Source organism: Paramormyrops kingsleyae, chromosome 4 (assembly GCF_048594095.1).
Source record: "Paramormyrops kingsleyae isolate MSU_618 chromosome 4, PKINGS_0.4, whole genome shotgun sequence".
Classification (NCBI taxonomy): Eukaryota; Metazoa; Chordata; class Actinopteri; order Osteoglossiformes; family Mormyridae; genus Paramormyrops; species Paramormyrops kingsleyae.
The window spans coordinates 26,109,568-26,135,011 of record NC_132800.1 but is presented as its reverse complement, the minus strand read 5'-3'; the positions used below and the strand labels follow the sequence as shown (position 1 = coordinate 26,135,011).

At 46.6% G+C, this 25,444-nt stretch overlaps 1 protein-coding gene across 1 annotated transcript; it reads left to right on the top strand.

Annotated features, from left to right (window-relative positions):
* The first annotated feature begins 13,462 nt into the window (after positions 1-13,462).
* Positions 13,463-21,104, top strand: adhfe1 (alcohol dehydrogenase iron containing 1). The gene is made up of 14 exons (XM_023845460.2): positions 13,463-13,611; positions 13,790-13,827; positions 13,985-14,031; positions 14,112-14,165; positions 14,558-14,712; positions 14,799-14,995; positions 15,266-15,343; positions 15,609-15,714; positions 18,194-18,346; positions 18,494-18,592; positions 18,674-18,752; positions 20,297-20,393; positions 20,471-20,628; positions 20,738-21,104. Exons 1-14 carry the CDS (start codon positions 13,559-13,561, stop codon positions 20,819-20,821), a joined length of 1,398 nt encoding a protein of 465 aa, XP_023701228.1. The 5' UTR covers positions 13,463-13,558; the 3' UTR covers positions 20,822-21,104.
* Positions 21,105-25,444: the final 4,340 nt, after the last annotated feature.

Genomic DNA, 25,444 nt, shown 5'->3' with positions numbered 1-25,444 from the left:
CTAAATTGCCCATAGGTGGGCATGTGTGAGTGAACGGTGTGTGAGTGAACGGTGTGTGAGTGTGCCCTGTGATGGGCTGGCCCCCCCATCCTGGGTTGCTCCCACCTCATGCCCATAGTTTCCAGGATGGGCCCTGGGCCCCCACAACGATAAGCAGTTTGGAAAATGGATAGATATATGATATGTAATTTAACTGTAGATAAAAGCAACATTTAGTCATATTTTAGTTTAGAATGATCAAAATTCCTGTTAGACCAGTGCTATTGATGCCCCATTATATCTTGTTTTCTACTAGAGCATGAGAGCATGACATCTGTGCTCAGCGTCCAATCCTGTACGTTTAACTAGACCCCACCCCTTTTTAATTGATCTCACTTACGTTATGATTGGCTAGGAGGAGCTAACACAACCAAGCCTGATGTTGCCCAAAATAACAAGTATGTGCCAGTCGTTGTCCAGTTTGCGGCTTCCATCATTATGTGTCGAACCTCTTCCCGTTGCCACAAGTGCTGTTCTCTGAAGATGTCAGGGAATCCATGATTAAAAGCAAGCAGAGAGACGATGCAGTGGCGTGTCGCCGAGCTGCTTCTGTGTTTTGTGTTTGTGTGGCTGTGCCCTTCGACATTTCACCAGCCTTCGCTCATTAAGCCCCCTGCGTCCGTGTTGACATAGATGTTCCAGGAAGATGCACCTTCAAACCAGAAATAGATTTAAGGTCTCTCGTCCGTCTGGTTTCAATGCCTATTGTTCTCCTTTTCAGCCTACTGTCCAGAAAGTACTCAGGGTAATTGGCAAGGCTAAATTAGGCGGACAGCTGTAATTATTCCGCATGACTGAAATGTGATGAATCTGAAAGTCAAATTTATAGCATTCATTAAGTTCTTCTTAAATGAACTGAAGAACCTGCAGGACTTCTTCTTTGAAGCATTCGGAATATATGCAAAATTCAGAGTAAAACTTTATTACTGCTCATTGCGATATTTTTAATATAAAATGTAACGCCTGGGGTGATACAGGCCGAAAAACTGATGGCCTATCGAGAATGTGCTGTGAGATACTGTCACATGACCCAGGAATCCATCTGCATTTGTCAGAGTACGAGTGTCACAGGACTCACTGGCGTTGTCTCATTCATGTTTGCAGGTCATCCCGTTCAGTCACCAGGTGTGCAGTCACCAGGTGTGCAGTCACCAGGTGTGCTGTCACTGTCTGTGCCGACAGACCAATCGCACAGCTGGCTGAAGAATACAAATCACATCCACTGCTGACTTCTCTATCCGCGCAGATATGGGAATAGGAAAACTTGTGCATAATCCCATCAGTCAGACAGTGGAAATGGCTTCCAGTAGAACACAGGACACATGTGCACTCTGTGATGGTGCATTTTGCTGTGATTTTTGGGTTAATGCCATAAGTAATAGTAGACTCACCATGTAATGTTGACTTTAGCCAACCAGTTGTACCACATAAAAACACACAAAACTTTATTAAAGGCTGATGAACATCTAGTCATACCTTCAGCAGAGTGAGTCTCGGCTCGCCTGCCATCTACCAGTGATCTGGATGTCAGCCTAGTAGACCTTGGAGGGGATGTTCTTGTCTTCCAGACCACTTGCTGCTCCTGGACAATCAGGGGAACCCCTCGCCTTTTAGGAACCGGTTTATCAGCAGTGATTAGAAGAGACAGTTTGTTTAGTGTGTTGTACGTGAAGACAATCCCACTGGGAGTCTCACCAATTCTCCCCCTGTCACTCTTTTTAATGCTTTGACAAGAGAATGATGAGCTGGTCAGTTTTACCCAATAGCAGCACTGGAAGTCGATGGTGCTGCTTTATTGACATATAATGAAGCATTAATGGATGACATTAACATTTTTACAAATGTTAATTCATTTGATTCATTATTTTTCTCTATTCCATGAGTACATTTAGAATAATTCTACTTGGTATTAATTATTTTCGGCTTCACCAATCGAATTTTGTCTATTCATGGTTCTCAGTTGCTGCTTCAGACAATGTGATTTTTGTTTGTGGTTTTATGCTGATGCAATGTAACAGGGGAGTAACATGCAGTTTTGCAGGCTGATTTGTGGTAACAAAGGGGCTGTAGATGCCGATTACACCTTAATGGGGGGGGGGGGGGGTTATAGGGTGCTACATGGGGCTATTTAAGGAACTAGGGGGGTAAGACTGTATGGGGGCGGTATGAGGCTGTAGGTGTAGAAGGTGTCCTTGTTAGCTATCGTGCCGGAACAAGGTGTCAGAATCCTAACAATCTCTAATCAAACAGACTCAGGTACCACATTGTCATGACATAATCAATGTTTACATTTTTCATAATTCAATTAACATAATAATTAGCCGTAATGATTCATTCAGACAAACACTCTTGAGGCTGTTTCTAATGGAACGTCTCTTTAACTGTGAATTTGGCACCATTTCTGCGGTTATTCTGATTAGCAGACCCACTCCAAAGCCCCCCCCCCTCGGCGTCACCAGGGGCCTGACGGTATGAGCATCACCCCGGGGAGGTGGCGGTTGGGGGGTCTGCATTTCAAGCACAGTGAATGACATGTGACAAGTGACTGTCTTGATAAGCACACATGTACGCGTGTCAGCCCTGCGACGGACCAGCGCCGGTCGTCCAGCCTCGTGCTTCCTGTGCGACGGACCAGCGTCGGTCGTCCAGCCTCGTGCTTCCTGTGCGACGGACCAGCGCCGGTCGTCCAGCCTCGTGCTTCCTGTGCCGCCCAGGAAGCGGATGTAAAAACATATGATAATATGACATTGAATATATTTAATGAAGTGAAATGAACACTTCCTATAAACAGCTTCATTGCAAAATTAATGAAGAACCAAGATCAAAAAATCATATAAAATTAAGATTCTGAGAAAAAGCCTTTTAATATCCTGAACAAGAACAGTTCTGCAGTAAGAAGTCACTTTATGAAATTTTATCATATTAAAATGTAATTGCACAGCTTTTTACTGCTGGGGTGGCACAGTGGTTAGCATCACATGCCTGGGTTCCATGTGTGTGGAGTTAGCATGTTCTCCCCGTGTCGTCGTGGGGCTTCCTCTGGGTCCTGTGGTTTCCCCCCAAACACATGCTGAGACTAATTGGAGTTACTAAATTGCCTGTAGGTTCACATGTGTGAGTGACTGGTGTGTGATTGTGCCCTGTGATTGGTTGGTGTGTGATTGTGCCCTGTGATTGATTGGCTCCCCACCCTAGCTTGTTCCCTGCCTTGTGCCCATAGGTGTGAGTGACTGGTGTGTGATTGTGTCCTGTGATTGGTTGGTGTGTGATTGTGCCCTGTGATTGATTGGCTCCCCACCCTAGCTTGTTCCCTGCCTTGTGCCCATAGGTGTGAGTGACTGGTGTGTGATTGTGTCCTGTGATTGGTTGGTGTGTGATTGTGCCCTGTGATTGATTGGCTCCCCACCCTAGCTTGTTCCCTGCCTTGTGACCCGGAATAGGACAAGTGGTTACAGAAAATGGATGGATGGATTTTATTGTTGTTCTGTATATCTCTTCTCTATTTTGTAGTCATATTATCCTGATTGTTATTTTTATTATTATGTTATTCTCATTTTATTTTATTGTTACATTACTCTTATTTATTCTTATATGGATAAAACATCATTGGTATTGTGCTTTCCTCTTCACTACATACTTCGCAATCCAGAAAGCAGATGGAAAAGCTTTTCACCACACAGTGGTACAGTGTATTGTATACGTGACAAGTTAAACTTGAAAGCAGGCGGAACAGATAATCTTCTTTAATGCACGGATCTTGGATATTGCTGTGGTCAGGTGACACACCAATCACTGTGTGAATATCTACTGAGAGGAACGAGGACGCTAACTTAAAGGAAGCTGTCAATTTTTGTCTAATGACATTTAATAGCCGAGCACTTATGATAATTATCAAGAAAAAAATCTTTTTTAAACTGCATGAAGCAACCTTTGACACTGGGCTTTGGTTTGATGGACTGTGTCACTGGAAATATCACAGGAGTGAGGAATCAGGGATTAGTTTTCTCAGGAAAATAAATTAATAAAGTGTTAATTAAAGGTGTTAGGAAAAATTACACATATTCTGTCTGTCTCCTAAGCAGACCCCCCCACACACATCCCTAGCCACCCAGAGAATGACCCTCCATTGAATTTGTTCTCAGAAATGCAATTATACCAATACTGAGCTGGCAATTTGCATTCCAAAAATATTAACCTGGGAAACGAAATATGAAAATGCAAATAATCACTGATATATGTGCATGGTACAGATTCTATGAGATAAGACATGCATCACACATCAAAATAAGAGTTTCGCATTTAATGGGATTTGGGTTAGACTGAGAGGAACCAAAACTCAGATCCAGGAGAGGAGAGGAATGTTAGAGAATGTTGGATTACTTTACAGTTACAGTAGCTGGGGTGACATCCCACCCAAGTAATGACTTACATTAGAAAATGTATCATGAGGTAGAAAAACCCACCAGATCACAAGAGTGCAGGGACTATGATGTTATCCAGCTAAGGGAATTGTGAGCTCTAGAGGCAAAATCTATTCTGGCTGCCCCCCCCCCCCCGCCCCCACCCAACTGAGACCTCCACCGTGTGCATCTCGACACCTCATCTGCTTCTCCATGCTTGAAGGATCCCACTAAACCCACATCGCCTCCTCATTACCTCTGCCACATCCCCAGGAGTCAGATGCAGCTCCTCAAATCAATACATGGTCAAGCAGCCAATAATGACTAATAAGAATTAGCCAGAGATTCACTGTGACAGCCAGTCTGAAGCTAGAGAGGCAATTAAAACAGAAAGGATACAGCGTTAAGACTCACCTGTCTCCTAACCCTTAGGTCAAACCAAGGTCTTCACCTTGTCTGCTATCACCATCGTAAGAATCCAATTTAAAAATGCATGTCTCTGGGCTGCTCCTGCTGTAATTGTGGATCTAGGGGGGAGGGATTGACCCCAGCCCCTCCCTGTGTGTTACAGAGATACCAGAAGGAAGAGAAGCAGCTCCTTTGTCTAATATGGACTGCCTTCACCTTCAGCCCCCAGGCCTGCGTCATTCACCCTTGGCTCCGGCAGTCACTTCCAGGATATGGACTGCCTTCACCTTCAGCCCCCAGGCCGGCGTCATCCACCCTGGGCTCCGGCAGTCACTTCCAGGATATGGACTGCCTTCACCTTCAGCCCCCAGGCCGGCGTCATCCACCCTGGGCTCCGGCAGTGACTTCCAGGATATGGACTGCCTTCACCTTCAGCCCCCAGGCCGGCGTCATCCACCCTGGGCTCCGGCAGTGACTTCCAGGATATGGACTGCCTTCACCTTCAGCCCCCAGGCCGGCGTCATCCACCCTGGGCTCCGGCAGTCACTTCCAGGATATGGACTGCCTTCACCTTCAGCCCCCAGGCCTGCGTCATTCACCCTGGGCTCCGGCAGTCACTTCCAGGATATGGACTGCCTTCACCTTCAGCCCCCAGGCCGGCGTCATCCACCCTGGGCTCCGGCAGTGACTTCCAGGATATGGACTGCCTTCACCTTCAGCCCCCAGGCCGGCGTCATCCACCCTGGGCTGCGGCAGTCACTTCCAGGATATGGACTGCCTTCACCTTCAGCCCCCAGGCCGGCGTCATCCACCCTGGGCTCCGGCAGTGACTTCCAGGATATGGACTGCCTTCACCTTCAGCCCCCAGGCCGGCGTCATCCACCCTGGGCTCCGGCAGTGACTTCCAGGATATGGACTGCCTTCACCTTCAGCCCCCAGGCCGGCGTCATCCACCCTGGGCTCCGGCAGTGACTTCCAGGATATGGACTGCCTTCACCTTCAGCCCCCAGGCCGGCGTCATCTACCCTGGGCTCCGGCAGTGACTTCCAGGATATGGACTGCCTTCACCTTCAGCCCCCAGGCCGGCGTCATCCACCCTGGGCTGCGGCAGTCACTTCCAGGATATGGACTGCCTTCACCTTCAGCCCCCAGGCCGGCGTCATCCACCCTGGGCTCCGGCAGTCACTTCCAGGATATGGACTGCCTTCACCTTCAGCCCCCAGGCCTGCGTCATTCACCCTGGGCTCCGGCAGTCACTTCCAGGATATGGACTGCCTTCACCTTCAGCCCCCAGGCCGGCGTCATCCACCCTGGGCTCCGGCAGTCACTTCCAGGATATGGACTGCCTTCACCTTCAGCCCCCAGGCCTGTGTCATCCACCCTGGGCTCCGGCAGTCACTTCCAGGATATGGACTGCCTTCACCTTCAGCCCCCAGGCCGGCGTCATCCACCCTGGGCTGCGGCAGTCACTTCCAGGATATGGACTGCCTTCACCTTCAGCCCCCAGGCCGGCGTCATCCACCCTGGGCTGCGGCAATCACTTCCAGGATATGGACTGCCTTCACCTTCAGCCCCCAGGCCGGCGTCATCCACCCTGGGCTCCGGCAGTCACTTCCAGGATATGGACTGCCTTCACCTTCAGCCCCCAGGCCGGCGTCATCCACCCTGGGCTCCGGCAGTCACTTCCAGGATATGGACTGCCTTCACCTTCAGCCCCCAGGCCGGCGTCATCCACCCTGGGCTCCGGCAGTCACTTCCAGGATATGGACTGCCTTCACCTTCATCCCCCAGGCCGGCGTCATCCACCCTGGGCTCCGGCAGTCACTTCCAGGATATGGACTGCCTTCACCTTCATCCCCCAGGCCGGCGTCATCCACCCTGGGCTCCGGCAGTCACTTCCAGGATATGGACTGCCTTCACCTTCATCCCCCAGGCCGGCGTCATCCACCCTGGGCTCCGGCAGTCACTTCCAGGATATGGACTGCCTTCACCTTCATCCCCCAGGCCGGCGTCATCCACCCTGGGCTGCGGCAGTCACTTCCAGGATATGGACTGCCTTCACCTTCAGCCCCCAGGCCGGCGTCATCCACCCTGGGCTGCGGCAGTCACTTCCAGGATATGGACTGCCTTCACCTTCAGCCCCCAGGCCGGCGTCATCCACCCTGGGCTGCGGCAGTCACTTCCAGGATATGGACTGCCTTCACCTTCAGCCCCCAGGCCGGCGTCATCCACCCTGGGCTGCGGCAGTCACTTCCAGGATATGGACTGCCTTCACCTTCAGCCCCCAGGCCGGCGTCATCCACCCTGGGCTGCGGCAGTCACTTCCAGGATATGGACTGCCTTCACCTTCAGCCCCCAGGCCGGCGTCATCCACCCTGGGCTGCGGCAGTCACTTCCAGGATATGGACTGCCTTCACCTTCATCCCCCAGGCCGGCGTCATCCACCCTGGGCTCCGGCAGTCACTTCCAGGATATGGACTGCCTTCACCTTCATCCCCCAGGCCGGCGTCATCCACCCTGGGCTGCGGCAGTCACTTCCAGGATATGGACTGCCTTCACCTTCAGCCCCCAGGCCGGCGTCATCCACCCTGGGCTGCGACAGTCACTTCCAGGATATGGACTGCCTTCACCTTCAGCCCCCAGGCCGGCGTCATCCACCCTGGGCTGCGGCAGTCACTTCCAGGATATGGACTGCCTTCACCTTCAGCCCCCAGGCCGGCGTCATCCACCCTGGGCTGCGGCAGTCACTTCCAGGATATGGACTGCCTTCACCTTCAGCCCCCAGGCCGGCGTCATCCACCCTGGGCTGCGGCAGTCACTTCCAGGATATGGACTGCCTTCACCTTCAGCCCCCAGGCCGGCGTCATCCACCCTGGGCTGCGGCAGTCACTTCCAGGATATGGACTGCCTTCACCTTCAGCCCCCAGGCCGGCGTCATCCACCCTGGGCTCCGGCAGTCACTTCCAGGATATGGACTGCCTTCACCTTCAGCCCCCAGGCCGGCGTCATCCACCCTGGGCTCCGGCAGTCACTTCCAGGATATGGACTGCCTTCACCTTCAGCCCCCAGGCCGGCGTCATCCACCCTGGGCTGCGGCAGTCACTTCCAGGATATGGACTGCCTTCACCTTCAGCCCCCAGGCCGGCGTCATCCACCCTGGGCTGCGGCAGTCACTTCCAGGATATGGACTGCCTTCACCTTCAGCCCCCAGGACTTCAGAGCTTCCCTTTGAAGTTAAGATTAGATAATGATCTGGGGGGAGAAGTTTTGATTAAGATGCAATTAATAACATATCCTCATCTTAATATTCACAACAAATACTGCATCCTTCAGCCTATTATAAACATTATGTGAGTGAAGCAGTAACAAGACTAATTTAGTTAATATTTAAGTATATTTATAAAACTTATGAATAAAACAACATCGGTATTCTTTAAAGTGAGGAAGCTAAAGTTAATGTTTCTCCTGTCAAAAACAATGAGTTGTTCGACATTGCCGATGAATATGTTGCAGTCTTATGCTTCTCAAGTTAACATAAAACTCTTCCCCCTATTTCAGGCGTACAGGAGCAGCTCATACAGCCCCGTTTTCACTACATGACTCACACCTTGAGAAGTTCCCATTGGCAGAGTTCGGCCTAATTGTTCCGCTATAATGAAGTTTCTGCTTAGGAAGGAATATGGGGTAATGTGAAGAGGAAGGCCAGATCTTAATGAGGGCCCGCTCGCCGATCTGCCGACGTCCGCTTAATGTTAAGCCAATTAGCGGCTGCTCAAAGCAGGACTGCAGCCGGACGTCGGGGCTCGCTTACTCACGCAGCCCCTTGTGGAATATCCATGGATTTATATGCAAAGCAGAGGCAGTAGGAAGGGGGAGGGAACCTGAGGAAAAACCTGGGACCTCTGGTTTGAAGCCACCCCACATCTGTTGCTTCGGACACTGCGGCTTGGTTAGCACTAGGCTAACATACCAGAGTACAGCTTGGCTAAAACGCATTGACTCCCAGCTGTCATGATCCGCCTCCATCTTGTCCCCGTTTGGCCAGAAGATGTCGCCGGTCAACCCTCAGTCCCAGCTCTCATGTCTCAACCATCCACACCTGTCTCTAGTCTGTTAATCACGTTCAGTGTGGAGTGTCATGGATATGTAGTGTGTTATTAAATAAACCCCGTTTCTCTTCAGTTAAAAGCTGCATCTGAGTCATGTGTCTTTCCCTTGATACGCAACACAAGTCACATTATCGCTCAGCTATTGTTGCACACTGTTATCTGGCTAACTGACTAAATACGCTGCACTAAACTGACTTGGTGTGAATTGATTGCTGGGCAGTGCTGCCATTTGAAGACATCTACACAATGGAAAGAGAACAACCTAGAACGATACAACATCTTTCAAACCTTATACAACGTATGACATTTGCTTCAGGTTCCAAAGCTGTGCTTTGAGTGTTTACAGAATATTGTGCAAGAATAAGACTGAAGATAGGCAAGTTCAACAAGATGAATAACGTTACACAAACTATATGTTTCAATAAGCATTTTGGAAGCTTGATGATTGATTTTCTTAAATAACATTAAGAGCCACAGGAAAATTTGGCGGCGTGTAGCATTTCTGAACTGTTACGCTAATCGTATATAGGTACATAATTCCCTCAAACAGCACTGACATTGTTCATGTTTACTCCATAAGTTTTCAATGCATGATGGAAAATGCCATTGAGAAAACGGCTGTCTGAGTAGCTTATGCGCGGCTATCCGATGTGACCGATCAGCATTCTACCTATGTGCAGGGAACCTTTAACAAGTTCAAGTTCAGTCATTTTCAATAACTTGCAACACAACAGGGTTGGGGCCGTTCCGGAATGCATTGATCAATTCCAGTCCAAATCAGGAAATGGAACTGGAGCTGGGATTGGAAAAAAACTACGGGGAACAGAATTGGAGTTGAATTTGAATTTCAGGGAGATTTAAGTTCCAACTCCAGTTCCATTTCCTGATTTGGACTGGAATTGATCAATGCATTCCGGAACGGCCGCAACCCTGCAACACAATGTTTCATGGATACTGTTATGAAAACCAGCACAATTATATATAGGTGCAATATTTAAAAGAATTTACTGACATTGCATTGATCCATCCATCTACCTCCCAACCATTAATTCTCTTTATTCTCTTATAATGTATTATTTCTGCATGTTATTTAAGGGTTTAGGTTATTTTGACTAGGAATACATCCAGGGATAAAAAGCAGATGAGTGCAAAATTAAAAATAATCCATGCATCCATTTCGCATAAGTGCCAATCCCTTGTTTAGGGTTGTGGTCAGTGGGGAGATGTGTCTTCAGAAATGACTCAGAGTTCCAAGAACTCATGACCCTGTATCTCGTAAGCATTCGGTGGCTGGATGGGTGAATGGTTCTAGTTTTTAATGGTTAAAAACAGCCTGAGCCAATCAAAATACAGAGGTGAAATGGCTTTTTTTTATTATGTCCATAACAGTCTTTACTGCCTAAACTAAAGTCTAAATTAATTACAAAATTTTCAGTGAAAACACTGTCTTCCCTCCAAAGCAGGAATTGTGTCGAAATTGGTTCACTTCTTGATACAGTTGTTTCTGCAAAACAAAACATCGTAAACGTATTTCCAGTTGAACACAAACAAAGGGGGGCATGTTTTATTTGTTCAAAAAAAAAAGAAATATATTTATCTTCCCCTCTTCTCTCACTGGTTCAAACAAAATGGATGATTATGTTTATCTGATACAAACATTTATATTGATATGAAACACAAAGACAAGCATGTTATAAACATGCGATAAATAATGTGTCGACCAAACATGCTGGGATGGTGAGCTGAGGATTGCCTCAAGGGTGGCCAACTCGACTTTAACAAACAGTGGGTTCCATTACTGAAAACTCCCTTAGAAATGGGACGTGGGTCTTTGTGATTCCAAACAAACCCACATGACATCTACACTACAGTAAGAAACAGGGTGATTTATTGATTATATGGCAGCTTCAACAAGCCAAGCCCCCGCACGACGGGGTCCCTAAAAAATTTGGAACATCGTATGATTGGTCTGAGTTGGGGGCCCAATATCATGCTTTCATAGGGCCCAAAGTGTCTAATGACCCCCCCCTCAGATCTATAACAATGAATGTAAGTAAATATCATTACGAAATTCACAGGGAGCCTGAAGTCTATACCGGAATGAACAGGACATGGGGGGCTTTTCTGCTAAGATTAAGGTGAGAAAGACAAACTTATTTTGTTGGTCATCCTCTGTTTGGCCCTTGGTGCACTCTGGGATTTCACTAATCAAACCACAGCTCTAAGAAAGGTTTTATTGTGAGGCAGTACTTCAAGGACCTCCTGAATCCCACTGACAAGTCTTCCTTGGAAGAAGTAGAGCTGGAAAACTCGGAAGTGGGCCTATCCATCACTACACTCTTTGGTGGTAAGGTTCTGGAGCTGGATGAGATTTGCCCTGAGTTCCTGAAAGCTCTTGATATTGTTAGGCTTCCTCGGTTGACATGCCTCTTCAACATTGTATGGAGGTTGGGGACAGTGGCTTTGGATTGACAGATTGGGTCCCAATCTTTAAAAAAGGGGACCGGAGGATATGTTCCAATTTCAGGGGGATCACACTCCTCAGCTTCCCTGGGAAGATCTATGTCAAGGTCCTGAAGAGGAAGGTCTGTTGGTTGAACCTCAGATCCAGGAGGAACAACATGGATTCCGTCCTGGCAGAGGAACGGTGTATGTAGTGTTTTCAGTTCTCCCAGGTAGTTAGTTTAATAATTACTGATTCTGATTGGTCAGAGGCTTCACACCTGACTGACAGGTAAAGGCAGGCTGGAAAACCAGCAGTGCTCGGACCTCAAGGACCGTGATTTGAATAACCCTGGTGTATGGGATATGGGGTCTGTTGTTATGGTCATTAGGTCCCTGTATAACTGGAGCGAGATTTTGGTTTTCATTGCCCGCAGAAAGTCAGACTCGTTCCCAGTGGGTAATGGACTCTGCCAGAGCTGCTCTTTTTCACTGATTCTGTTCTGTATTTATGGACAGAATTTCTAGGTGTAACCAAGGGGCAGAAGGGGTTCAAGATTCAAGATTCAAGATTCTTTATTCGTCACATACATAGTTATAACAAGTACAACATGTAGTGTAGATGTAGTGTAGTGGGTGCAGTTTGGTGCCCTCAGGATTATGTCTTTGCTTTTGTAGATGAAGTGGTCCTGTTGGCTCCATCGGGGTGTGACCTGCCTTATGCACTGGGGCAGCTTGCAGCTGAGTGTGAGGCGGCTGTGATAAGGATCAGCACCTCCAAGTCTGAGGCCATGATTCTCTACTGGAAAAGCATGAATTGCCCTCTCATGGTTGGGGATGAGTTACTGCCTTAAGTGGGGGAGTTAAAGAAGTCCTGAGGGAATAGGAGAGCGATACGGGAGTGAGAGATCGACAGGCAGCGTCAGTAGTAATGAGAACACTGTACATTTCTGTTTGGGTAAAGCGAGAGCTGATGGGGGCGGGGGGGGATAGGCTGAATAAGCAAACAAACAAACAAACAAATAAATACCGTAAGTCAGTACATACATAACCATATCTCTATCTAAAGCCTGAATTATTATTCTGCATCAAGCCTACGCCATGACCTGCACAAGTGGTGTATTATGTCATGAGCATTTTTACTTCTGAGTTGGTGTGTTTGTGTCGCTCAGCAATTACACCGTTAAAATGCTAGATGATACATAGTTCTGGATATTGCATGTTTGTCTTCTCACCCTGCAATATATTGGACTGTTGAATCACGCAATTCAAGCAGAAAAAAAACAAACATTTAACAACGGATCCATTTATCGAGTCCTGGTTACATTTGTGCTGCTCCAAACTTCCCATAGATGAATTTGGAACAATGTCACGCCACTACAAAGTCACTTTTTATGCATAGATGAACTGCAGGAGATGAACAGCTATAGATGACTTGCAGAAGATGAACAGCTATAGATGACTTGCAGAAGATGAACAGCTATAGATGACCTGCAGGAGATGAACAGCTATAGATGATCTGCAGAAGATGAACAGCTATAGATGACCTGCAGAAGATGAACAGCTATAGATGACCAGCAGGAGGTGAACAGCTATAGATGACCAGCAGGAGGTGAACAGCTATAGATGACCTGCAGAAGATGAACAGCCATAGATGACCTGCAGAAGATGAACAGCTATAGATGACCCGGCCAACTTCCCATGCAGGACAGCATGCATGCTGTTGCTTGACAAGTGTCTTGCCTGTTCATCCAGTTCAGACAGTGCTGCCAACTGCTTCCAATGGAAAGTAGCTAAAGACTGCTCGAAAAGTCTCTAGATGACGCATGCGTATTTGTGACGTCATCTCATCGTATTTGCATTCTGCCTAGTGTCAGATGGTGTCTGTTTGTTTCTTTCCTACTCCGTGTGCTCACGTACACTGTTTTATAATACAGTATAGTACGGAATTATCAATAAAGCTGTTCTCATTTACATGTATTTCTGTTTCTATTGTCAGCTAAGAATTATCCAAAAAGCCGCAAAATTTGTGTTTATTATTAGCTTTTTTGACGCAGCACTGGCAGTGACCTACAGTGACATGTACAGGAGCAGCTCCAGAAACTCGTTTTCCCACAATCCCCCGCAGCGGTTTCAGTCATAAGCAAAGGGCGATTTGCAATGGCAGGACGCGATCGTGTGGTCAATTTGCTTAGGCAACTCGAGAGAGCTGCGTAAGTTGAATTGCAATAAATCGTTCATTTTTTTTTTTTACAAGTTCCCTGCTCTACTGTAAGATGTAAACTGGAATGGAAAACTTGGCAGTGAAAGGACGGTTACTGGGCAGCGTAGTTACTGCGAGCTGTAAATTTCGATTTGTAGCCTGTTTGTTTTTCTTGCTTTTCCCCCCAGGTGTAGATGTCCTGCTCATTCACAGACATACCATCAAGGTAGGAGTCCTGCACATCATGTCTCTATATACCTTTTCCCAAAACATTTTTTTTTGTTATAATAGTTTTGTTATAATAGTTGAGCTGCATTCGCGCATTTAAGTATTCCTGCAGTTATTGTTACCTGGCTAGACGCTGATTTTAAGTTGTTTTATAGTTTCAGCTCATGGGTCGGGAAGCCGAACCACCGATTATGCTTTTGAGGTACCGCTCCGAAGTGCGCACCGCCTGCTCAGCCCCTATGGAAAAGTACAGGATCCACAACTTTGCTCCGTGTCTTGCAGATGGCGAGCTCAAACATTAGATATGGAGAAGGCGTTACTACAGAAATTGGCATGGTAATGGTTGTCTGTTATATCTGTTTTTAATGCAGTAATTTGAAATAAAGAGCATAATATATTCATGGTTGCCAACTGCCTAGCATCTGACGTGACACTCTTGCTTTCAGGCTCTGAAGCTCATGCAAGAAATCTTACGGCAAATTTATATTATTCCATTATAAAATTTAAAATAGCCGCATCAAGTGAGCTGGGGTAGTTTGCAAAACCTACAGACTATTTACAAGTTAATAAAACTGTCACGTGCATGTAAATGTGTTTGCAGACTGTGACACTGTATATCTTGTTTTGTGCACTAAAATGTCCTTGAAAGAATAATTGTAACAGAAGTTACCCATTTCATAAGAAAGGTTATTTATTTCACTGTTTTATTTACTGTAACTGGGGTGCAGGACTTACGGAATCTGGGAGCGCGGAATGTGTGTCTGATGACGGACAGGACAGTGTCCCGCCTCCCGCCTCTCACAGCGGTGCTGGACTCACTGGCCAAACATGACGTCACTTTCAGGTGCTATGACCGAGTGCGGGTGGAGCCCACGAATTCCAGGTCAGCGCCGCCGCCTCCATCTCTCTCTCACACCCCCGTGTCTGTCAGGCCAAAGCTCTGCGGTCACCCTCCACTCCTGCATGCAGCTTCAGGGACGCCATCGACTTCGCAAAGCGTGGAGACTTCGATGCGTATGTGGCGGTGGGCGGAGGCTCTGTGATTGACACCTGCAAGGCAGCCAATCTGTATGCCTGTCACCCAGAGGCAGACTTCCTGGACTTTGTGAATGCTCCAATCGGCAAGGGGCAGCCGGTAACACAGACCCTTAAGCCCCTAATAGCAGGTAAATCGAGGAAGATGGCTGTCCAGGCAGGGATGGTCATCCAACTGTGTCGGTTGAACTGTTGATGGGGATTTTGGGGACAGCAGGTAGCAATAAATGTTAAGGTCAACAAGTTCTTAGTATCTCTTTAAAGAAGGGACCAAATACAATTTATCACCGTTTTGCTTTTGAAAACATACTTGTTTCTGTGTGTTGCTGTTATAATTTACCATATTGTGAATGATGTCTTATTTGCATAACCTTCTTGTTTTTTTGCCTTTGTGTTTATAGTACCTACGACTGCCGGAACAGGAAGTGAGACCACCGGTGTGGCTATTTTTGACTATGAGCCTTTAAAAGCTAAAACAGGTAAACAGAAAATCCTGAATTTTTTTGGTCGCACATATTAGGGGTTATACGGTTTATGTAAGGTACACTTTCAGCTGGCCTGAAAAGCTGCTTTTGAGTTTCAGTCTGATATCAGAGTCAGGCCTTATTTGGCGCTTTACCATTTCATTTTAACCTGGCTGCCTTTCACTCTCTACCAATATGCCACTATAAGCAAAATGAATATTAATTTTGTTAATATAGGATATATACTGTATCTGTGTATTTGTATTGTGTGTATGTTCAGGCATAGCTAGCCGAGCCCTGAGGCCAACGTTAGGGATGGTAGATCCCCTCCACACGCTGCACATGCCTGAGCGAGTGGCCGCCAACAGTGGGTTTGACGTGCTGTGGTACGTGTTGCCTTAGCCTCCCTGTAGCTAACTTGTGGTAGCTTCCCACATCAGTATTGACGTGCTGTGGTACGTGTTACCTTAGCCTCCCTGTAGCTAACTTGTGGTAGCTTCCCACATCAGTATTGACGTGCTGTGGTACGTGTTGCCTTAGCCTCCCTGTAGCTAACTTGTGGTAGCTTCCCACATCAGTATTGACGTGCTGTGGTACGTGTTGCCTTAGCCTCCCTGTAGCTAACTTGTGGTAGCTTCCCACATCAGTATTGACGTGCTGTGGTACGTGTTACCTTAGCCTCCCTGTAGCTAACTTGTGGTAGCTTCCCACATCAGTATTGACGTGCTGTGGTACGTGTTAACTTAGCCTCCCTGTAGCTAACTTGTGGTAGCTTCCCACATCAGTATTGACGTGCTGTGGTACGTGTTAACTTAGCCTCCCTGTAGCTAACTTGTGGTAGCTTCCCACATCAGTATTGACGTGCTGTGGTACGTGTTACCTTAGCCTTCCTGTAGCTAACTTGTGGTAGCTTCCCACATCAGTATTGACGTGCTGTGGTACGTGTTAACTTAGCCTCCCTGTAGCTAACTTGTGGTAGCTTCCCACATCAGTATTGACGTGCTGTGGTACGTGTTAACTTAGCCTCCCTGTAGCTAACTTGTGGTAGCTTCCCACATCAGTATTGACGTGCTGTGGTACGTGTTACCTTAGCCTTCCTGTAGCTAACTTGTGGTAGCTTCCCACATCAGTATTGACGTGCTGTGGTACGTGTTACCTTAGCCTCCCTGTAGCTAACTTGTGGTAGCTTCCCACATCAGTATTGACGTGCTGTGGTACGTGTTGCCTTAGCCTCCCTGTAGCTAACTTGTGGTAGCTTCCCACATCAGTATTGACGTGCTGTGGTACGTGTTACCTTAGCCTTCCTGTAGCTAACTTGTGGTAGCTTCCCACATCAGTATTGACGTGCTGTGGTACGTGTTAACTTAGCCTCCCTGTAGCTAACTTGTGGTAGCTTCCCACATCAGTATTGACGTGCTGTGGTACGTGTTAACTTAGCCTCCCTGTAGCTAACTTGTGGTAGCTTCCCACATCAGTATTGACGTGCTGTGGTACGTGTTACCTTAGCCTTCCTGTAGCTAACTTGTGGTAGCTTCCCACATCAGTATTGACGTGCTGTGGTACGTGTTAACTTAGCCTCCCTGTAGCTAACTTGTGGTAGCTTCCCACATCAGTATTGACGTGCTGTGGTACGTGTTAACTTAGCCTCCCTGTAGCTAACTTGTGGTAGCTTCCCACATCAGTATTGACGTGCTGTGGTACGTGTTACCTTAGCCTTCCTGTAGCTAACTTGTGGTAGCTTCCCACATCAGTATTGACGTGCTGTGGTACGTGTTACCTTAGCCTCCCTGTAGCTAACTTGTGGTAGCTTCCCACATCAGTATTGACGTGCTGTGGTACGTGTTGCCTTAGCCTCCCTGTAGCTAACTTGTGGTAGCTTCCCACATCAGTATTGACGTGCTGTGGTACGTGTTAACTTAGCCTCCCTGTAGCTAACTTGTGGTAGCTTCCCACATCAGTATTGACGTGCTGTGGTACGTGTTACCTTAGCCTCCCTGTAGCTAACTTGTGGTAGCTTCCCACATCAGTATTGACGTGCTGTGGTAAGTGTTACCTTAGCCTTCCTGTAGCTAACTTGTGGTAGCTTCCCACATCAGTATCTCTTTTCTCTCCTTCACCCTTCAGCTTTATGAATTTCATGTAGATGTATGCAGCTTGCAGGTATCATCTACATCAGTAGTTCTCAACCTTTTTTACCATCCCAGCTCAGTCGCGACCCTATATCAGGTATAGGTCTGAATTAACGCTATGATCAAGCGTGCAGCGGACTCTGCAATTTACGCCAATTAACGCACAAATCTGATTGGATGTGCCAGTGAATTTTAAATTAAGCATCTGTGATTTGCCTTCTTGGATTGGTTGAGTGTTTACTAGTTTTGCACTAAACATTTGCAGACTTGAGACCCGTTTATATAGGTTAATTCTTGGATTGGGGCTGGGAAATCTGATCGTTTTAAAATACTTACATTTCCAATTCTCCCTCACGACCCTTTCAGAACTTGCCACCACCCAAATTTGGGTCGCGACCCATGGGCTGAGAATCGCTGATCATGGGTAGGCAACCCTGATCCCGGAGTCCTCATATCAGCGGGTTTTCTATCCTACCTGACGAGTTACTGTGTGCCTGAAATTAGGTGTGGTTCATCGTCGACCTGGTAGAATAGAAAACCTTCCGGATACTGGAACTCAGAGATCAGGGTTGCTGACCCCAATCTACATACGTAGCTAATGCACAAACTTGAGTTGAAAATTTTAACTACAGAAACACAGTATGTCTTTCTGCAGAGAGGGAGCACTTAGTTTTCTCTATAAGTAGTAGCCTGTCTGAATGGGGGGACCCAGCTGACGTTGTACCCTCTTCCTCAGCCATGCCCTGGAGTCCTACACCGCGCTTCCCTACAGCCAGCGTCAGCCCTGTCCTACCAACCCCATCAACCGGCCCGCCTACCAGGGCAGCAACCCAATCAGTGATGTGTGGTCCCGTCACGCCCTGCACGTAGTAGCTAAGTACATGAAGCGGTAGGTCCTGCGTCTGTCCTGCAGCCCTGTTAATGCTTAATATGCCAGCCGTTTATCTGACTGCTGATTGGGTGGAGTAAGGTCAGCTGACTGACGTGTCACAGTTCCTGACCTCTGGCCCCTCTGATGTCTTGCACGCTTCCCTAGAGCCGTGAGAGACCCTGGGGACGTGGAGGCGAGGTCCAGCATGCACCTCGCCAGTGTGTTTGCCGGGATTGGATTTGGAAACGCCGGCGTTCATTTGTGGTAAATCAGTACACTCTGTCCTCAACTTAAACTCCCCATCATAATAAGCTAATCAGTAACACCATGTTCTCTGTCATCTAGCCATGGAATGTCCTACCCCATCGCAGGCAATGTGAAAATCTTCAGAGCAAAGGATTATGATGTCGATCACCCTATAGTGGTATGACTTCCTGATTTTCTCTTTTTCTGCTATTTGTTTTTCTCTTTCTGCTATTCTTGGGATGTGACAGCATACCAGTAATGGCGGAACATATTCAGAATACAAAGATAAAGTCCAAAAGGCACTATTTAAAAGTGTTAAAGCAAACATTTTTTATTTTTTATTTTTTTTAATCATCAAGTGCACACTTTTCCCTTTGCCCAGCTGAGGGCAGTAATGAGTCCTAGATCAGCACAACAGCCATGACTGACTGTGTCACTTTCCTGTCGTGGAAATACAAACACCGGTGTTTAGCGACAACTTAAATAAACCGAATGTCGCTGAGAACTGAGCAAGAAGGCGACGCGCCGTACGATGTGACCGTTAAAATGAAAGAAGACGGAACCCGATAATGCCATTTACATTTCGTTCTTTATTCTATTAAAAAAAGGGAAAAAAGAGGGGAAAAGGAGAAAAAAAGGAAAGAGAAAGAAGAAGAAAAAATCTTCCATGTCCAGCTTAAAAAAATCTTATAAAATACGTTTGCTGTAATAATTGTAGCACCAGCAACTGCGACTGCAGACAACAAAAAAAACATTCTCCTTACCCACCCCCACTAACCGCTACACCAGTTAAGTGACTATATTGTGATTTTCGACCAGCTACTCCTGTGGCAATTACCGTATATCACCAAAAATAAGTGACACATACTAAAGACAATACAATTGAAACACACATCACTTTTTCAAGTAGTTACTATGAAATGCCAGTTGTGCCTGCCGATTGTAAAAACTCCATCTGCACTGTAAGATTCCAGTTCTAATTTAATAACGCCTCTCAATGAAAGCAGCATTTTCAAGTTGAAACTGAAGCTAGCTAGCGATGCGTGCGGTCCGTTCACGAGCGACCCGAACTCGTCCTGTACTTTAATTCAAGCCGACTGCAACTTGAACCACGAATATTAATAAAGATAAAATGACGCCGGACCTGCTTTTTCCGGAATGTTGTGGGTAAACAGGACAGAATGCCCTCTGTTGTCACACAAAACAGCTTAGCCTACCTGAGCTCTCACGACATCCTTTGGTCAAACAAATGCAGAATTTTAAAAATGTTTATCTAAATCCATTCTTAAAGTATGCTGAATACATTACTAGTGTTGCTGACTTTGTTCAGCTGGCTGGCGTGAGATTTTCAATTTGCGATAAGTCTGCACGCTCATTTTTCATGTATGTAACAGTTTAATTACCTTGTAAATCGTCTGTGGGGTTTGGAAACTACCCCAATGCTTCTGATGTAGCTAATTTTAGGTTTATAACGTAATATAAATTTGCTGTAAGATTTCTTGCGTGACCGCGAGAGTTACGCCAGATGCGTGAATTGGCAGCCCTGAGTTACTTTTAATGTACTGTGACAGAATACATTATCGAATACATTTAGGGCGCTGTATTCACCCATCACTCCTTTTTCCAAAGTATATTGCCCAACTGTGTCTTTACATTACCACCAGGGGGCAGTCTCACATAGGTTAATTTGTCCCGTTGTCTTGTCTCATGCTACTCCCTCAGCCCCACGGCCTTTCGGTTGTGTTGACTTCCCCTGCGGTCTTTGCCTTCACTGGACCCATGTGTCCAGAGCGCCACCTTGAGGCGGCACAGATATTAGGTGAGATTTGAAAAACGGTGAGCCGGAAGCAGAACTCCTTTGGGGAAAAAGCAGAGTGTGACCTGGCATCTTCGTAGGGGCTGACGTGCGGCGTGTCAAGCGGAAGGATGCGGGATCGGTGCTGGCAGATACCCTGAGGGACATCCTGCAGGACCTGCAGGTGGAGGACGGCCTGGGGGCCATTGGCTACACCCAAGCTGATATCCCTGCGCTTGTGAAGGGCACCATACCACAGGTGGGGGGGGCTGTCTGAGTCCACTGCAGTGGCATGCAGTAAGGGAAATGTTTCTAAGGTCTGACTGAGGTCACACACATCTGTGTCTGAGAGGGTCGCATCATTGCAGGAGAGGGTCACCAAACTAGCTCCCCGGACTCACACAGAAGACGACCTGGCCCAGCTGTTCGAGGCCTCGCTGAAGCTCTACTGAGAACAAGCCGTCTTCTCCCTCGCCGTCTTCTCCCTCGCCGTCTTCTTTACTGTGGTGTTCTCACCAAGACCGTAACTTGTTGTGCTCTCGCTGTTGCTCATCACCTTAAGTACATCGTATTCCGATCACAAGTCCGTAACATGAGCGGCGATGCTGGTAGTGCACGTTGTGTTTACGTTGCTATGGGGATTTGGCTGAGGACGTGTGACGTGTTTATTTTTGAACATCGCCCTTGTCTCAGATGTTTTGCCAGTTCTCGTTATTAAAAACTTCTTTCCCGCTGTGAGCTTCCTGCAGATTCCTTCATTCTTCTGGATTTAATGGAGGATATTTTTTTAAGGGTTAAAGTAGGGAGAGAAGTAACATGTGTCCTGCATTATGGGCTGTAAGCAGACCTGGGTTGCTGAATGTGCACCCTGAAAGGTCACAGGCCTCACCAGAGCCTCTCCTTTTCCAGCCACGAACATCTCTGTCCTTCACAGCAAAGAAGTACAACTACATGTGTAATTTCTAAATTTCAAGACCTTTTTTTGTTCAAGTTATTTTATTAAACTTCAATAAATGCGCATTGTTCATAGGGGAGACTGATTCAGGCATCTTTCCTCTATCTGATTATGGAGGGACCTTGGCTTTACTTTAAAAATATGAAATATCTTTAAATTCAACCATCTTTTTAATACAGACGCTGCTGGAGAAGTTCCACAGAGGTTTATTGCAATCTAAAAATAAAGCAGGAACTTTGTTCTGGGTTCCAGTACAGATCAGTCATGTAAAGAGGGGCTTAGGCTGTTCACCTTACTGCCTTTAAACAGCTTCGCTTTCAGTCATTTGGACGCTGCGAAAGATGGCTGACTGCTGGCAAGCTGTGATTCTCTGGACCTGATTTTTGGAGTCCCCTGCACCTGATGGATCTGCCTCTTAGGCATTGAGCTTTCGCTGAGATACATTCAATCTCCTGCCAGCTACATGCTACATACACAGTTATGGGTACTTTTGGTTGAATAAAAGGCTAAATGTTTTGCCTTTCATTGGTTTGTGTGACTCAGTATCTCTGTTGCGAGGATATTTTGACTGCGTGTAGATGTGCGCTTTAGTGTGTTGGCTCTGGTGTGCCATGCTGACAGTATGTCAGGTCTGTGGCTTTGATATGCTTTTTTCAAAACAGATTTGAGTGCAAATGTTCCAAAGTAGGAAAATGAAATGAAATGGATTACGAGAGAGACATGACCCACAGAAGATTACTGGCACATGCGGTACTTAAGCAGCTTGTGTGTTCTTGGAATTAAAGATGCCAGGTATATTTAAGGTAGCGCACGTGTGTGTGTGTGTGTGTGTGTGTGTACATATTTAAAGCACTCGGTCTACACTCACTGGATCTTTGTGACAGAACCTCCCAGAATGCAATAGATCTGAGCACCTCAAAGTCGTCACCACTGTTTGCTCCCACAAAGAGAATCCGGTTTACACATGGCACATAGAAACATCTCCCTGTCATCTCAAATAAGACCTTTAGAGTGAAGAACAGGAGAACCCATGATGTCACTGGCCATCCAGTCACACTGCAGTGTTTTCTGATTGCAGTGCACTGAGCCAGGACCCGACGAACATGTGGCAAAACAGAGATGGTAGGTGGAAGGTAGCCGCTACAGCCTGTCTAGCTCAGTGTTTCCGAATCCGGTCCCCGGGGATCTCCAGTCCATGTTTTTTCACCTTCCAGCTCCCAGCACACCTGTAGCAGGTGTTTAGTGTTCTTGATTGGCTGAGAGCTGGGGGAGGAGCAAAAATGTGGACTGTCTGGGGTCCCCGAGGACCGGGTTGGGAAGCACTGGCCTAATTTGTCAGTCCTGCCCTTGTGCTTGGGGAACATGGACTGCGGGCTCCTGGAATCTGATCCATTTAATTCAGACATAACTATATATGTGACATGATTTAACTGAGTGTACAGTACCTGTCTCTCCTTACTAAAATGTGACTGGTTAATATTAGTTTTTGTTAAAAGCAACTGTGATTTGCATCAAAACTCAATATAAAAAAAGAGTTAACACTTCATTTATCAATTTTGAACTTGGCATATAGAATTTCTTGGCAAGCAAAACTATTTTGAAAGTCAAACTAATTCAAATTGGAAAGACTGGTAAGAAATGGTCGAATGGCACAGATTACTGCGTGTTTTATTTCGTGGTGCTGCATAATGGAGCGGCCGATCTGGTGTCTATTAAGGTAGCATAAGACGTGAATGAGTCACGGAGGTGTAGAATCAAGCTGCTTTGGTCACTGTGGTAATGATTGCGTGATTGCGAAGGTGTTACCGAGCGGCACGATGATCCCAAAGTGTATCTGCATCTTGTTCAAGGTATTTGCAGCATTTAGAAACGCTTCTGTCATGTTTCAGATTGCCTATATAAATATAACCACCAGAATAGTTTTGCACGCGCGTGAAACTATTACTTACATACGCTTTGGATAAAACGGTCTACTAAGCTGTAATATAAATAACTGCAACAAATTCCTTCGCCCTGTAGATGGTGGTAGTAGCCAACTACAGACCACACTGGCCGGTTGGAGCGGTGTCAAGGAGAGGTGGTCCGTGTCCTGATGAAAACCAGGCGAGCTGGTGGTGCGGGCGGGCGGGGGTCGCATTTCCCTGCAGCCTGTGTCATGCGCCCGTGCCAGGACTGGGTCTCATATAAAGCCCCGTTAGAATGGCGGAGCCCTATAAACGGAGATGACAGCGCAAAGCCATCCAGGTTCAGTCCATTATAATCCCTCCAACTGGTCCACAACGTGTCCACGGCTGGTATAGTTATAGTTATTATTTTATTGTCAGGGTATTAGATCACCGTTTTAAGACGGTGCGTTCAGGGGTGCTGGCACATATTATTATTATTATATTATTTGGTAGGATAATGAAGCAGTAAGGGGTGCAAGTCCTGCACAGAGTTTGGGGCACGCTGGGATGTTGTTGATGCCAGTCCCAGGTGAGTGGACAAAACGTCAGCGACAGGCTGAAATAATTGTGACTGAAAATCAGGTCCCAGTAGAAGCTCTGTTACAGTATTCTTAGTGAAGGTACACACGAAGTACCTTTGGATTAATTAGCTAATCCACTAAATAGTTGATCAGCATCGATCCCCAGCCTATGACATCACGCGATGCCCCAGCCTTAAGTGCGCAGCCCCCCTCATTGGCCGGGACGAGGCTTTCTCTACAGTGCCCTCATTCACATTTGCCAGCTGGGGCAAATCACTGCATATCTGTCCCGATTCAACTCCTCCTTGATGACCCAGTGGATACATACCCAGGTGCCTGGGGCAGGGAGTCGGGGGGGGGGGGGTCTCTTCATTCAGCTGAAAACGAGGCATTCGAGTCCGTCTGACAAGGCTGTCGCCAGCCAATGAACAGTAGGGGGTGGGACGCAGAGAAATGGGCGGCTACCAACTGTGATCCAGGGGGCTGATTGGTTGAACAGTGTTGTCAGTTACTCACTAGGTACGGTCAATTAGTAATCCTGCCTACATCACCAGCAGTACTGTAATTAGATTAAGAAAGATAAGAAAGATCGTCAAATCTTAGAATCTGCTTGTGAGAAGATCTGGATTAAATTGTTTTAATGATAAATGTTCATTATCTCACGGTGTATATATTTACATTTGTATTATAAGTCCTTTTTAATGTTTATGTTTAAAGATACATCGTCAAATGTGCATTTTCTATGGAAATATAATTTATACTACATCCCATTAAAATCAATTTCGTTAAGAATTCCATGCATCCTTTTCGAAGTACGGGGGGAATTATAATGCTAGAGAAATGATACAAAATGCAATGACAATAGTGCAGACTGGAGATCTACATCGTGCAAAAATTAGCAGTCAGCACAAATTTAGAGAATGATCCGAGGAGACCGTCTTGGTTATTCATTTGCAGACATTGGTACATTCTTGTGACTGGTGTGTCTGACGTCTTTCTACAATATGCTCATCAGGACAGTGTTTTTCTTTTATCATTGACGTCCGGAGATAAAAATCACTCGCATACATGTATGCACATGAAAGCAAGTGAAGAACCTAATGTCACAAAAGGAAGTAACCGGTTCTCTATTATTAGAATGACTGAATTGCAATAGGGCACGTAGATGCTTTCATATCAAATCTACAAGCCCCTGGAAATCAGTTCCCCTCTTAAGAATATACAATGTATGTAAGTTCCAGGTGGCAAAATATTAATCTGTGAAATTCACACACTTTGACAATGAGTGGCTCAGTGGGCAGCACTGCGTGAAACGTAGCCTATTAAGCGAAGGAACATATTCAAGCAGACCACCACAGTGGCATTTGTGCGTTCAGCAAGGCTTAACTTATCCTCTTTCAGTGCATTTCCGCAAAATAAAATGCTACCACGGTCCTCAAATCTTCGCTGCGTAATTTTATTGAATGACCACTGTCAGGCACGGAGCATAAACACAAACGCTGATTTCAAGATGCTTTCTGTTGACGGTATGCTGCATTTCTATCCTCTCCCACGTGTGCGGAAACGTGCGCCATTCGCTGTCCCGGTGACCGCCTGAGAATGCGCCCGATGGCCACTAGGGGACGCCGTCACGCCGTTTTTGGGGCCTTTCCC